The 13,635-nt window shown below is 53.0% G+C and overlaps 6 protein-coding genes across 6 annotated transcripts; 3 read left to right on the top strand and 3 right to left on the bottom strand. All coding sequences in view use genetic code 12, as the record gives it.

Moving 5' to 3' along the window:
* Positions 1-563: 563 nt before the first annotated feature.
* On the top strand, positions 564-2,345 carry DIURU_002701 (uncharacterized protein; the record flags this gene model as incomplete). The annotated part of the gene is made up of 1 exon (XM_034155382.1): positions 564-2,345. The coding sequence occupies one exon, from the start codon at positions 564-566 to the stop codon at positions 2,343-2,345; it is 1,782 nt and encodes a 593-aa protein (XP_034012553.1).
* Positions 2,346-3,575: 1,230 nt separating this feature from the next.
* DIURU_002700 (uncharacterized protein) lies at positions 3,576-5,405 on the bottom strand (the record flags this gene model as incomplete). The annotated part of the gene is made up of 1 exon (XM_034155381.1): positions 3,576-5,405. The coding sequence occupies one exon, from the start codon at positions 5,403-5,405 to the stop codon at positions 3,576-3,578; it is 1,830 nt and encodes a 609-aa protein (XP_034012552.1).
* Positions 5,406-6,117: 712 nt separating this feature from the next.
* Positions 6,118-6,444, top strand: DIURU_002699 (uncharacterized protein; the record flags this gene model as incomplete). Its single annotated transcript, XM_034155378.1, has 1 exon — positions 6,118-6,444. One exon carries the CDS (start codon positions 6,118-6,120, stop codon positions 6,442-6,444), a length of 327 nt encoding a protein of 108 aa, XP_034012551.1.
* A 355-nt stretch (positions 6,445-6,799) lies between these two features.
* RPN1 (proteasome regulatory particle base subunit) lies at positions 6,800-9,694 on the top strand (the record flags this gene model as incomplete). The annotated part of the gene is made up of 1 exon (XM_034155377.1): positions 6,800-9,694. One exon carries the CDS (start codon positions 6,800-6,802, stop codon positions 9,692-9,694), a length of 2,895 nt encoding a protein of 964 aa, XP_034012550.1.
* Positions 9,695-10,023: 329 nt separating this feature from the next.
* DIURU_002697 (aspartate/glutamate transporter) lies at positions 10,024-11,445 on the bottom strand (the record flags this gene model as incomplete). Its single annotated transcript, XM_034155376.1, has 1 exon — positions 10,024-11,445. The coding sequence occupies one exon, from the start codon at positions 11,443-11,445 to the stop codon at positions 10,024-10,026; it is 1,422 nt and encodes a 473-aa protein (XP_034012549.1).
* A 157-nt stretch (positions 11,446-11,602) lies between these two features.
* RCE1 (CAAX prenyl protease) lies at positions 11,603-12,412 on the bottom strand (the record flags this gene model as incomplete). Its single annotated transcript, XM_034155375.1, has 1 exon — positions 11,603-12,412. One exon carries the CDS (start codon positions 12,410-12,412, stop codon positions 11,603-11,605), a length of 810 nt encoding a protein of 269 aa, XP_034012548.1.
* Positions 12,413-13,635: the final 1,223 nt, after the last annotated feature.

Here is a 13,635-nt window from a genome sequence, read left to right as displayed (position 1 = left end):
GGCTTATTTCCGTAGCGCTTGTTGTTTGTGGGGCAATACCGAGATAGTGCGGGCGCCCCCGAATGGTGAGATGATGGTTAGCAAACGTCGTCAATTGCCTCCCCGAAAACGACGTGGGCTCCCGAGCCGTTAGCGATAACTATTCTCGCAAACGAGGGGACACCACATGTCAACAATCGGGGGTTTGTGACCCCCCAGTCAAGCTGGTGGTTATATCCTGCGACCGAGGCTGGGTACAACGTCAACATAAACAAACATACAACCCAGCCCACGTGTAACGGCGGAAATATCAGTAGCAGCGTCTGCCAGCTTGTGGCAGCACTCAGGTGGGTGGCTGCCACAGAAAACGATGCTAGTTAGGCCCCACGGGGTGCTACTGAAGCCAGTGAAACCACCACCATTCGGCTTTGTGATCAATAGCTCCTGTAATACTATTCCTGCATATAAGAACACCCTATTTCGACTCCTGATAGTACCTTTTTCATCAGATCCGCGAACCCCTGGTCATCGCGGCGCGCTACTTCCATTAAACCTCTTCCTATTACCACACGACATCACCAGCCATGGGTAAGGTGAAAAAGTCCAAGAAAAATCCCCGATCCCGGGTCAACCCGTTAAAAAAGAAACCGGAAACCGCGGCGCCAGTCGCCGATGAAGGCAAGTCCCAGGTGCTCCCCTTAATCAATAAGCTTAAGCTGGCGGACGCGAAGGAGAAGGCGATGGCCATCGGCACCCTCAATATTCTTGCCGAAAACCCTCAGATGAGAAAGTTGCTTTTGAAAGAACGGATTGTCGCTACCGTGATGGAGTACGCCCTCAACGATAACCTGAGAGAGGTCGTGGTGGAGCTGTTTGGTCTCTTGCGCAATTTGGCCATCGAGGAGGGATACGACGTCGTCAAATACATGTGGCGCCAGAACGTGTGGGCACTGTTGCAAGCAGCATTTGAAGCGATTGCCGCTCAGTTCGCTAGCGGGTGGGATGACCTCGCTGGTCCCGAAAAGGCCTTGGTATACGATTGGTGCGAAAACGTATTGCTGTTAGTAGTGGTGATGGCCACCACCGACGAAGTGATTTTTGAACTGGTGTTTAATAAGATTGACCCGCTTCTCCAGTTTGTTTACACGGCGTTATCTCAGAAACAGCTGCCGCGGTTAGTGCATGCCGGGCTCGATTTCATCTACGAGTTCCTTAGTGAATCGACTCAGTTTGTCGACTTGGTGTCGTCGCAAGCGGAAAAGCTTCCTCTTGCTAACCTTGACGCCCAGGGAGACCGTCTTACCGGAGTATACGTTGACGGTATCAAATACAACTTTACCAGTCTGCCTGACGACTACGCCCGCATCCTCTTGTCGCTCTACGATACCTGTTCGCTGGTGGACCTTGAAGGGATCATCAAGCTTCTCCAGTCGACGGAGCCGATCTCGGCCGACACTGACCTGGCCACCCATGCTAAAGCACAAGCGGAAGCTAGAGCTGATTTGAGAGCGTTGGAAGTGCTGCTAGACCTCATCACACTGATATTGGAAGGGCTTTCGATTAATGAACGCAAGTTCAACGCCCCCGTCAAGCTCTCCGACGACTTATTGCAAAATGTGCTCTTCGCTAAAGTGTGGCCGATGATCACCGAAATCGTTAAATTTGAGCTCAATCACGACGGGTCGCTTTATCTTTTGAACCGGGCGCTCTATGCGATGAACAACTTCTGCTGGTTGATGCTTGCTAATCAGAAACTCCCCGTCCAGTGGTTTGAACACAGTAATGCTGGCTGGGACCTTGTTGACGCCGTGGTGCAAAAGGCGTCGCTGCAGCTGGCCAATGACTTACAGAAGACTACGCTTCTGATCATGTGGGGTATCTCTAAGGCTCAAGGCCCGCAGATTAAGAATAAATTGCGCCGGGAGTTTGTCGACTCCTTGATCACTACCGTGGGGACGATTAACCACGAAGACGACGACCAGGTCGATCTCAAGCTTGCCATCATGGGTTTCCTCGCCTCGGTGGCGCCTCAGCTTGAAGACATCACCTTAATTGGCGCTGTCGGTAACTTCTTGATGCAAACCGCGGAGACGATGCTGACTCCCGTCAACGCCAATTGTACCCGGTTAACCATTGAAGCGCTTAATTTGATCTACGACCTTTTCGGCGATAAGGAGTACCCTTACGACCAGCCGGTGTTCGTGGCGCAAGGCTACTTGCCCCGTCTCGAAGCGCTCGAGCCTCAGGTGAAGGTGATGTTCAAGAAGGTTGATCGCAATAAGTTTAACCAGCTCAAGGTCGAGGCGGAAGAGGCCTGGGTCAACTTGGGCCGGTTCATCGAGTACAAGCACGACGAGCAGAAATAGTTCTTATAGACGGTATTAATGGAATAGGGATGCATTGGCAAATAGGAAAAGTGTGTATATAGTCGCGAGGGGGAGTAATGTGGCGGCAACCGTTTTCTATCACAATTAATTTACCCAATCTAGCGACTATATGCCACCCCGCCTCACCCGTTATTAAGCCCCGGCAAACGCCGTACACACAAGTGTGGGCCATTGTATGAACACGATTATCTCAGAAAACTGATAAGTAGACGGCACGGCAAATTTTACTAAGGGTTAATTTGGTTACATTGAGGGCTCATGATATAACCACTTTTCGTTTAATACAACCACCCTCGTGGTCAACGCTACGAGTCACAAGAAATCGCAATAAAAGTAAACCCTATCAAAGCCTCAAAGCCACCCTCCCTGATCACGCTTTCGTTTGCTAAGGCGGAGCTGACGACCGCCTTTAGCGTCGTTGTCAGCAAAGTCCCGTTGGTGACTCATTTTATAAGTGTCTCTCTAGACGACGCCACCGTTCACGTGCACCCCTCCCCCAACCACAAAGACACGTCTTTCCAGCGTAGACGAAGCTGACAAAGCTGAAGGTGCCACTACCGGCTTCGGGGCCACAGCCCCATTGCCATGGCGACCCCCGACCGGGCGAATACGGTTGGTGAATCCCCGGGTGCACGTTGGTTTGCACCACATGAAACTTCTTGGCTCGGATCAGTGGCAGCCAACTGAGGATAGGGACGGTTTAATTAACGGAATGATTGCTTAGGAGAGTGTATTCTACATAGAAACGAAAGGAGAGACCTCGTGTCTGGTTATTTCCGTTTCGGTAATATTTATCGTTTCATGTGGTCTCATTTTCACCGTGCTCGTTAATTTATGCCAGCGCAGGTCTAGCCTTTCTTTATGCAGACGGGCTACACCTCGCACGCGGGCACCCACCGAGGCGGGCCTAAGAAAATCGTAACGGTTATAACGTATATATTTGCTAATTATATCTCTGGAATCGCGGACGCTCCCCATAGCTGATGGACGATGGCGTACTCGACTAAACTGGTACTGGACTCGATGAATTCGCTCTCGCTCAACGCCGTCGAGGTGCCCAAGGCCCACCGCCCCGTGCCTCGTACCCCGAGGTCGACGCCGGTGCAGGCCGAGAGCTACATGGCGAGGCCTCAGAGCCAGTTGGCGGAGCTGGTGAAGCAGGCGTTCGAACGCGGCCGCCGCAACGGCAAATAACGGACTTCGTTGGAGCTATTGCTGGAAGAAAGCGTGGGTCAAAAGCTCGTCGGGGGTGGCTCGTTCCGCCGCCTCCCACGTCAACATGCGGGCCAAAAGCAGCACAAACGGGTGCGTTGGTGGCAATTGCACCAGCGCTGCCACTGGCCGAGCGTGCGGTTTGAAATGGCGCTTAGTCGCCGGTGCGTTCGCCAAGTACTGAGCAAAGATCCCTTGGTTCAACCGGCCCTGGCCGTCAAATATCTTAAATAAAAGCGTGCGTTTAAGCTGGCGGTCATTGACCAACCCTGCCTGGGAAAACAGCTGTTCGGGGTTAAACGCCAGCTTCTGCACCAGCCGCTGAAGCAGCCGCCGGTACCCGATGATGGTGCCGGGGCGGGGCGGGCCTAAAAGCTCCAAGATGAGCCCACACTGCTCGACCTCGCTTTTGCCCGCAAGCAACGGGTACCCTGTATACATCTCTGCCAATACACAGCCAATGCTCCACATGTCGATCGCGGGCCCGTAGGTGGCGCCCAAGATCACCTCCGGCGCCCGGTAGTACCTCAGCTGGATGTAGGTGAACGAGATCTCGTCGCGCGGACACAGCGTGCCGAAATCAATGAGTTTCACGGTGAAGTCACTGCCTTCAGAACCAAGACGGAGCATGATGTTTTCGGGCTTGATATCGCAGTGGATGATCAGATTCTTGTGGATAAATTGCACCCCCAGAATGAGCTGGTGGGCGAGGTCGCGGATAAGCGGGAGCGCAAGCCCTCGGAACTCAATCATCTCGAGAAGCAGGTATAAGTTCACCAGGAGCAACTCGGTGACAATGCACATGTGGGAGCGGAAGTTGAAGTGGTCGATGTAGGCCAAGATGTGGTCCAGAGGCAGGTCGTGGCTGCCGAGCTGTTTCAAGGTTTTGATCTCCCTCACCAGCTGAAGCAGCCATTGGAGATCATTTTTGATGATCTTGATCGCCACGTACCGAGGAGGAGCGGTGATCTTATGGTCGCGAGCCATCACTACGGTGCCAAACAGCCCCGTGCCGAGGGTCAGGCATATCTCGTAGCGGTAGTCGATGTGGTCGCCGGGCCTGATGATGTAGTTGCCGCCAATGTCGTCAAACCCGTAGTTCAAACTCTCAGTGTTATCCCTCACGGGGGCACCGTGGCGGGCAGTGGGTATATAGTAGATCAGTTTGCACCGTAAGAGCTCCCCCCTCTCGTAGATGGTTAGCTGGTGGCTATCGACGTTAGCCTCGTGCGGTTTTAGAGGAGTTTTCATCTCTAGCGTCGCTTCATGGGAGGTATCGATGACGTCACGGTCGAACTTGGCGAATACTCGAGTGAGATCACTGACTTTCTGCGACGGACCCGAGGGAATTCGAGTGGGGCGACTCGCCGGAGGAGTTACCGGAGGACGGGCCTGTTGAGGCATGGGTCTTGTTCTCAGCGGAGGGCCTGGGTATAAGCGTGAGAACACGTCCTGGGAGGCGAATGCCACAGCGGCGTGGCCCATAGCGGGTATCGACCGGCTCTTAGTGAGTTTTCTGGGGGATACCGGCTGGTGGAGCTGAGTTTTGGGGGCATTATTGGTATCTTTGGCCGCCCTCGGCTCGGCGAGAAGCCGGAGCGGGTGGCGGGGCTGGGACGGCAGGCGAGCCCGCGGGGTGGCCGCCAGCGGCACGGTCTTGGGCTCGGTGCGTTTGCGCTTGTAGTCGACCTTCTTCTGGAGCAGCAGCGTCGTCGCCCGCATGAAGTTGTAGTTGGTCGACTCCAGCAAGGGGCCGCCGGCGGCGCCTGGCGGGACCTGCTTCCCCTGGGCGAGGTTTATTCGCAGAAACAGGTCTTGCAAGTCCATTGCCAGTGGGGTATAGGCCACCAGATGAGGGTTGAAGGGGCACGGGTGGTCGCTAGCAGTCGCAGGCGAGTTTGCGCACCCAGTGGGCCCGGATAGGGGCAGCGGGTGGGGCATGCCAGAGACGGGAATGGGGCCAAATTGGAGGGAAAATTGATGGTATTTCGTGAGTGAAAGGGTCAGAGGGATAGGGGTATCAAGTGAGACAATTATAGTGAGGTTTGACGGTTGTTTTGGTGGCGGTTGAAGCCTGGTAGTGGCGGTGGTTAGGGGTGCGAGTTGTTTTGTGTGCGAAATGGCCCGATACGGGCCACAGGGGGTAATTGTGCTTAGAAGGTTTCAAGAGTGCATACGGTCACAAGAAGGGTTCAAAGGAGGCAGTCATAGGAATATTTTGGAGGATGATAGCTATGGTTGGTATATTGTTATGAATGATGTAGTTTAAAATGTTAGAAAAAATGAGTCGAGGCGTGGGTGTGATTTTCAAATGGTGGAGTTGTTCTTCTAGCTTGTAGTGGCCAATACTATGGTAACTCCAGAAATGATGGTGTGTTTTCAATTTTGGTGGTCGACACAAAAATTGGAGATGAAACGGAGGCATTATAGCAGATTAGTGTTTGACTACAATTTGTAGTGAATTCTATCCTTTATTCGAGAGTTAGTCGACTACGTTAGTTCTCACGACAACAGTCGCGGCGCGCTCACGGTCACCGGGATGGATCTGCGCAACACCCTACTACTTGCCCAGATTCTCCACAGCAATGGGGTGTTAACGGTGGACCAGCTTAAGATCGCTCAGGACGCCGATGTCAACGTGTGGATCTACCGGTTGGGCCACCACAAGAGCAACCAGCTTAATGGCGAGCCGATTGAAGGAATAGCCACGAAAGATGATCTCGTCGAGTTGTTTGAACGGGAATTGAGTGAGTGGGAAGTATCGACGCTGGAGGAGTTAGCCAATAAAGCTTACTTCAAGCGCATTGAAGAGCTTGAAGCCAAGATCTCTCTGAATCAAGAGGAGTTCACGCGATTGTTGTCATAAACCAGGAGGAATCTTTCCATCAAATTGATATACCAAACACATCAGTTGAGGATGACACGCATCAGGTGATAAGAGCACTATATGTTAAACTTGGTACCATTATTATTATCATAGCATACAGCACCGATATTAGTGAGATCGCCACCAGAGTCGCACCAGTCTAATAAAGACATAGAAGTAGAACCACTTAGCTAATCAATAGAACCAATCATCCTAATAATCAAATATGAGTATCACTCCACTGGTCTATCCATGTCAAAAGTTCACAGCTTTTCTGTAAGTTTGTTCAGCCTTGCCTTCCCCGGTTCCATCGCTAGCTTTCGCACTGGAAATTCGCCACCCTACCAACCACCCTATGACCAAGGACGACGACACCAAGGCGGCTGCCGCAAAGGCACCGGCGTCCAAGGCACCCGTGCACGATGCCAAGAAAGCGGCCCCTGAGGAGGAGCTCAACGAAGAGGACCAGCAGCTCAAGGACGAGCTCGAGCTGTTGGTGGAGCTGCTCTTGGACCCGCTGGCGACGGCGAACCTGGCGGCGCTGGCGACGATTGACAAGTTGAAAAAGCTCATCCAGGAGCTGACGACACTGATGACGGCTGTCCCTAAACCCCTCAAGTTTTTGCGCCCGTTCTACCCGCAATTGATCGAGGTCTACGACAAGTGGGCCGCCTCCGACGCCAAGGACGCGGTTGTGGTGAGCTTGGCCGACATGTTGTCGGTGATTGCCACCACTTACTCCGAAGGCCACGACTCGCTCAAGTACCGGCTTTTGAGTAATTTGGACGATATCGCTACCTGGGGCCACGAATACATGCGCCACTTAGCCCTTGAAATCGGCGAATCTTATCAAGAAATGCTTGGCGACGACGAGTACATCAACCGCTTGGTCCACTTGGGTCTCGAGATTGTCCCGTTCTTCTTAAAACACAACGCTGAGGCCGATGCCGTCGACTTGTTGCTTGAGCTTGAAGTGATTGACAAGTTGCCTCAATTCGTCGACGAGTCCACCTTCTCGAGAGTGTGTTTGTACATGGTGCTGTGCGTGCCTCTCCTCTCACCTCCCGACGATAAGGCGTTCTTGAACACCGCCTACCAGATCTACTTGGCCCACAAGCAATGGACTCAGGCGATCACCCTCGCCATCAAATTGGGCGACCACGATAAGATGCGCGAGGTGTTTGACTCGACCAAGGACGAGAACGTCCACCGCCAGTTGGGGTTCATTTTGTCACAGGAAAACATCCACTATTTCCACTACCACGGTGAGCTGGCCGAAGTCTCCGAAGCCATCGCCAACACCAAATTGACCGAATACTACCACTACTTGGTCAAAGAACTCAATCTCTTGGACCCTAAGGTCCCCGAAGACATCTACAAGCTGCACCTTGAGAACAACAAGTTTGGCCTCGCGGCGCTGGGCACCATCGACCTGGCCAAGCAAAACTTAGCGGCTGCCTTCGTTAACATGTTCATCAACTTGGGCTATGGTAGCGATAAGTTGGTGCAGACTGAAGAGGACAACAAGCTGTGGATCTACAAGACTAAAGGTGCGGGCATGGTGTCGACCACCGCCCTGCTTGGTGCCATCTACCAATGGAACATCCAGGAAGGTTTGCAAGTGCTTGACAAATACACCTACTCGCTGGAACCGGAGATCAAGGCCGGCGCCTTGCTTGGTACTGGGGTGGTGCTGACCAACGTCCACGACGAAGTTGACGCCGCCTACGCCCTTTTGCAAGAATACGTCAACGACCCGAACAAGTTGTTGCAGTCGCTGGCCATCATTGGGTTAGGGATTGCCTTCGCCGGCCTGGCCAATGAAGACGTGTTGCAATTGCTTTTGCCATTAGTCAGCGACACCGATATCAACTTTGAGATTCTGTCGTTGGCGGCGTTGGCCTTAGGTCACACTTTCGTCGGATCGTGCCACGGTGACATTACGCTGACGATCTTGCAAACATTGTTGGAGCGTGATCTGAGCCAGCTTAATAACAAGTTCTTCAAGCTTTTGGCGTTGGGGTTGGGGCTTCTCTACATGGGCACCAACGCCGACCTGGTGGAAGACGTGTTGGAAACCATCGACGCCATCGAACACCCGATCGCCAAAACCTTAAAGGTGTTGGTAAACATCTGTGCTTACGCCGGTACCGGTAACGTGTTGCAGATCCAGACGTTGTTGCAAATGTGCACCGCTAAGCCTAAGCGGGAGAAGGAAGCCAAGGAGGACAAGGAAGAGGTTGACCCTAAGGGAGAAGTCCAGGACAAAGACGGCGACATTGTTATGCAAGACGCTCCCGCCGCCACCGCTCCCACTGACGCCATGGACGTCGAACCGGAAACCACCGAGGCTGCTGAAGCTAAAGACGCTCTCGATGGCGGCGAAGGTGAAGGCGACGACGATGTTGCTGATGACGCTACTGATGACGAAGACGACGAAGAGCTCTACCAGGGTATTGCCGTGCTCGGGTTGGCGCTTATTGCCATGGGCGAGGACATCGGCCAGGACATGGTGTTGCGTCACTTCTCCCACCTTATGCACTACGGCAACTCGCTCATCAAGCGCACGGTGCCGTTGGCGATGGGGCTCGTGCTGGCGCTGAACCCGCAAATGAAGGTGTTTGACACGCTTTCGCGTTACTCGCACGACCCCGACTTGGAGGTGGCGCAAAACGCCATCTACTCGATGGGGTTGGTCGGGGCCGGGACCAACAATGCCCGGTTGGCGCAGTTGTTGCGCCAGCTTGCCAGCTACTACATCAAGCTGCCAGACTCGTTGTTCATGGTGCGGATAGCCCAAGGGTTGTTGCACATGGGTAAGGGTGTACTTACCCTCAACCCGTTCAACGCCGAGCGGCTGATCTTGTCGAAGTTGTCGTTGGCGTCGTTGCTCACGTTGCTGGTGACGTTGTTGGACCCGAAGCTGTTTGTGTTGCTGGAACTGCAGGGCTCGGTGCTGCACCAGATGTTGTACTTCTTGTGCCCCGCGATCAAGCCGCGGATGTTAATCACTGTCGACGAAGACTTACAGCCGATTAAGGTCAACGTGAGAGTGGGTCAGCTGGTGGACGTCGTCGGTCAAGCCGGTAAGCCTAAGACGATTACCGGGTGGGTCACTCAGCTGACGCCGGTGTTGTTGAACTACGGCGAACGGGCCGAGTTGGAAAATGACGAGTATATCAGTTTGAGTCACTCGTTGGAAGGCGTGGTGATCTTGTTGAAGAACCCCGACAGCGAAGAAGCCGCCTAGGAGGCTCTTGGGTTCAAATAAATAGTAATGTGACACATCAGTCTAGATTAAAGCGAGTCAACTATGGGGAAGATAACTCTTTAGCTTAGCTCCATTCAACTATCGCGAGCAAAAAGACAACGTCGGATCGAAAAAAAAAAAAAGTTTTCTACAGTTTAAGATTTGCAAAATCAGGAAAATGTAGAAAGGAGATGTTCTTCAAGTAAGTGGTGATACTGACTTTTTTGTGTTTGATGTAGACAGGCTGGTGGTCTATTGTAAAGGATACTTAGGAAGTAGTTTAACTCATGATTATGACTTTTGATTGTAACGTGACGGTATATACTGTTTTAATCCTTGGCTCCGAGGAAGATGGTTGCACTGAGGCACAACACCATGACGATGATGCCGTAGATGGCCAACGCCAAGCCACCGAATTTACAGAACCGCTCTAGCTTTGTGAGCTGGGTGGCGTCGCCGAGGGGTTTGATCAATAAGTAACCAAACATCCCCGGGAGAATAAATGAAATCAGCGTAGAGCCTGTAGAACCGACGATGGCGAGCACGTGAGCTAAGTTTTGTACTGAGATCGCCACCAAATAGGCACCAATGACGATCACGGCAGTAATGGCATAGAACTTTTTATTTGTGAGTTTGACGATGATGGCGTCGTGACCATCAGTATCGTGAGCGCCTTCCATCGGCGTAGTAGAAACAAACAGCTCGTTATGGAGCAGTTCATTAGTTGACAGGTCGGCCACCGAGTGGACCAGCTCCATATCCAGATTGAGCTGGGCGTAGCCATGACGAGCACCGTGCCTGAGCTTAGTGTTGATGCCGTCGGTGATATAGAAGATCACGTGATTAAGCAGTCCCCGACACGGGTGGCACTGTAGCGGGAACGAAAGCGCCACCATGACCACGATACAGATCTGGCCGATCAACGAGAACACCAGCGAGCTCGGGTACATCGTGATGATGTTGGCGTTGACGGTGTTGCCAAACGTTAAGTAGCCGATGACCCCGACGATGATATACAGCACACACGCGGTACTGATGGCGTTGCGGATGATCAAGTTCAGCTGGCGCGTTTGCGACCCGTGGGTGTCGCTTGGCTTTAGCTCGTTGATGATGGCAAACATGTTTTGGTGGCAAGTGTACGCGAACACGAAGATGGGGAACAGCGAGAGGGTAAGCGACACCAGCTTAGGGCCGAGGTAGTCGATTTCGAGGTCGGGGACGTCGATGTCGTGGGCGACGTAGTGGCCAACTACTAGGCAAGCCAAGTAGACAATCAGCACCAACGCCACCACCAGGGTGTACTTGAGCGAGTCCAACTTTTTGAGGAACGAGAGCGGGGCGACGACACACACCATAAACACCGAGATCCAGAAGTTACGGTGGAGCACGAGACCGTGCGTCGCCCCCAATTGCGCCATGATCTGGGGCATCAAGTCGCCAATTACCACCAAATACAGCACTCCGACGCCAAAGCATTTGATACTGATGGCCAGGTCAAACAAGATGGAGAAGTGCGGGTAGGTGAGCTGGGCAAGACTAAAATACAGCACGTTGCCGCGCTGGTGGGTGTACTTGGCGACTTTGTTTTGGAGGTAAAGGCCGAACGACAGCGTGAGCGCCGACCACGTGATGAGGACGCACCCGAAGACGATGCCGTTGCACTTGAGCCCGTAGGGCATGGCGAGGATGCCGGCACCGATGATGGTGTTGAGCAAGTTGATCGTGCCCAGCTTGACGGTGGCCGTGCCCATAGTGGAGGGGTGTGAGTAAAGTGAGTGTGAGTGGGGAGTGCGCGCTATACTGTAGTGGCCGATTACATAAGCGATTACATGAGCGATCGGAGATAATTATCACTAAAATCGATAAGCGTCGATTTTGGAATTAAAGCTGTCTATTCATTAGTCATATCTATGCGCTTCTCAACAACACCACGAACCGGGCAAACCCCCACACCAGCAACACGTAGTAGATGATGTTGGCGTACAACGGGCCGTCGACGCTGGCGGGGGGGAACTGGAGCAAATTGCAGAGGAAATGTAGCGCCACACACGTCCACACGTTGTGGTGGTACTTGCGGAAAAAATACGTCAGGAGCATCCCGAACACGGTGGTGTACACCAACTGAAACGCCGCCTGGGCCCACACGATCGTCCACGGCATTTTCGGATGGTGGCGCCGCACCTCCCACGCGTGGTGCAAGTGGGCGAGGCCAAAGAGGAGGGGGCTGGCGTACACCACCACTGGCAGCAGCTTCGCCAAGTAGGTAAGCACCACCGACCGGTAGACGAACTCCTCGGTGAGCGGGGCGAAAATGTGGTCGCGGTACCCCTGAAACGTGAAGAAATTAATGTAGACGTCGTCGATGAATGCGGCCACGTCGAGTTTCAGCTGGTAGAAATAGGCAAAGATGGTGCCGAGGTAGAGGGCGCCAATGGTGCGGATGGCCTTCAACAAGCCCATGACATCAGCGGTGAACGAGTAATTGTTGGTGAACCCGGGGATAAACCCCATCAGCCGCACCAGCGACCGCGCCAGCATCGGCGCCGTCAATGGCACGAGCACCAACCACACGAGACACACCGCCAGGATGCGCTTGATCCGGTGGGCGATGACGCGGGGGTCGTCGCGATCTCGCCGCTTGATCTCGGGCAGCCGGGACCAGTAGATGGCGCCGACGTACAGCAGCCCGGCGAGGGCAGCGAGGAGCGTGGGCAACATTCAGCGCTGTCGTTTGGGTGAAGGGTAGAGAGGGGCTGACTTCAGGGCAGGGTTGTGAAAAAGGCGGGTGGTGGTGCGCGCGCCCACCGGGTCCGGGGCCGTGTGCAGGAAAGCAGTCATCAACGGCAAACCAGTGTATATGGTGGTGGGTAACGCTATTCCGAGGGCATCTAAGCCAAAGTCCCCTAGTTGGGCCGCGACAATCGACCCCCACCCGTGACACCGCATTTGTTAACAGATTTTGAGGTGGCATCAGCTGAGTCGGCGCCAACGTCATGCACTGTTCTCAGCACCGGCCGGCGGCAATGGTCGGAACGAGGCGGGCGCCCTGCGGAGGTATGCGGACCCGCGTATTTGCCACCAGCGACCCAGGGATAAGGGTGGTCGAATTTCTAATTAAATTTAATAAAAACCCTTCAAATGGGCCAATGAATGCCATTGAGATGGTCTAGCATCTGGTTTATATTGATAGTCGGTGGAGTGAGTGGCAATTGCTTACAAAAGCCAACAGGTGACTATTAATCAAAGTGGTAATTGGTGATTACAATTTAAAGTGGTTTGATTGGAATCTGTTTAGACGATGCTTTCAGGCTAAAGCAATGACGGTTGCTCTGCTCGTTGCCACTGCGTCGTATTCGCGGTCACTAGTTGGCAATAATGCAGGCATCGGCAATACGAAGACGTTCTACCTTCGAATCATGTACGATGTCGGTTAGCCGTTGCACCATCTCTACCCGAGAAAAAAGCTAATTTCTCAATTGGGGAAGACAATTTCGAAATGACATTCCCCTCCTCATAGCCCCACATTCTCAGGGGGGCCCCTTACCGGATCGGACATTGCAAATCATTAAGATTGAGGTCGAGAGGCACAAGTGCTTGGCGAGAGTTTTATTTCCATCGCTAAATCCGAATGTGCAGAGGATAAAACTATTACCCATAAGTGATCACGGTGAACACATTCATCACCCGTAGAGTGTGTGTATTCACAATGCTTTTTACTCTATCATAGGGCACTACGAACTGGTATTGTCATGAGATCATTTCTAAAAAAGTCGGGATCATATCCGTAAAATTGTGCGATCTTGTGGTTTTTTCGAATCTCTTAAGCTTTCCCCAAAATCGAGCATTCCTTGTTTTCATTTTCCCCTCTTCTTGCGTTGATCCCAAGTATAGGTTGCGATTTTGGGAAGGGATGAAGTCCAGGTTTGTGGCCTAGGGGGGGT

The sequence above is a fragment of the Diutina rugosa genome, assembly GCF_008704595.1.
Source record: "Diutina rugosa strain CBS 613 chromosome Unknown scaffold12_size278768, whole genome shotgun sequence".
Classification (NCBI taxonomy): domain Eukaryota; kingdom Fungi; phylum Ascomycota; class Pichiomycetes; order Serinales; family Debaryomycetaceae; genus Diutina; species Diutina rugosa.
This window is presented reverse-complemented; position numbering and strand designations above follow the sequence as displayed.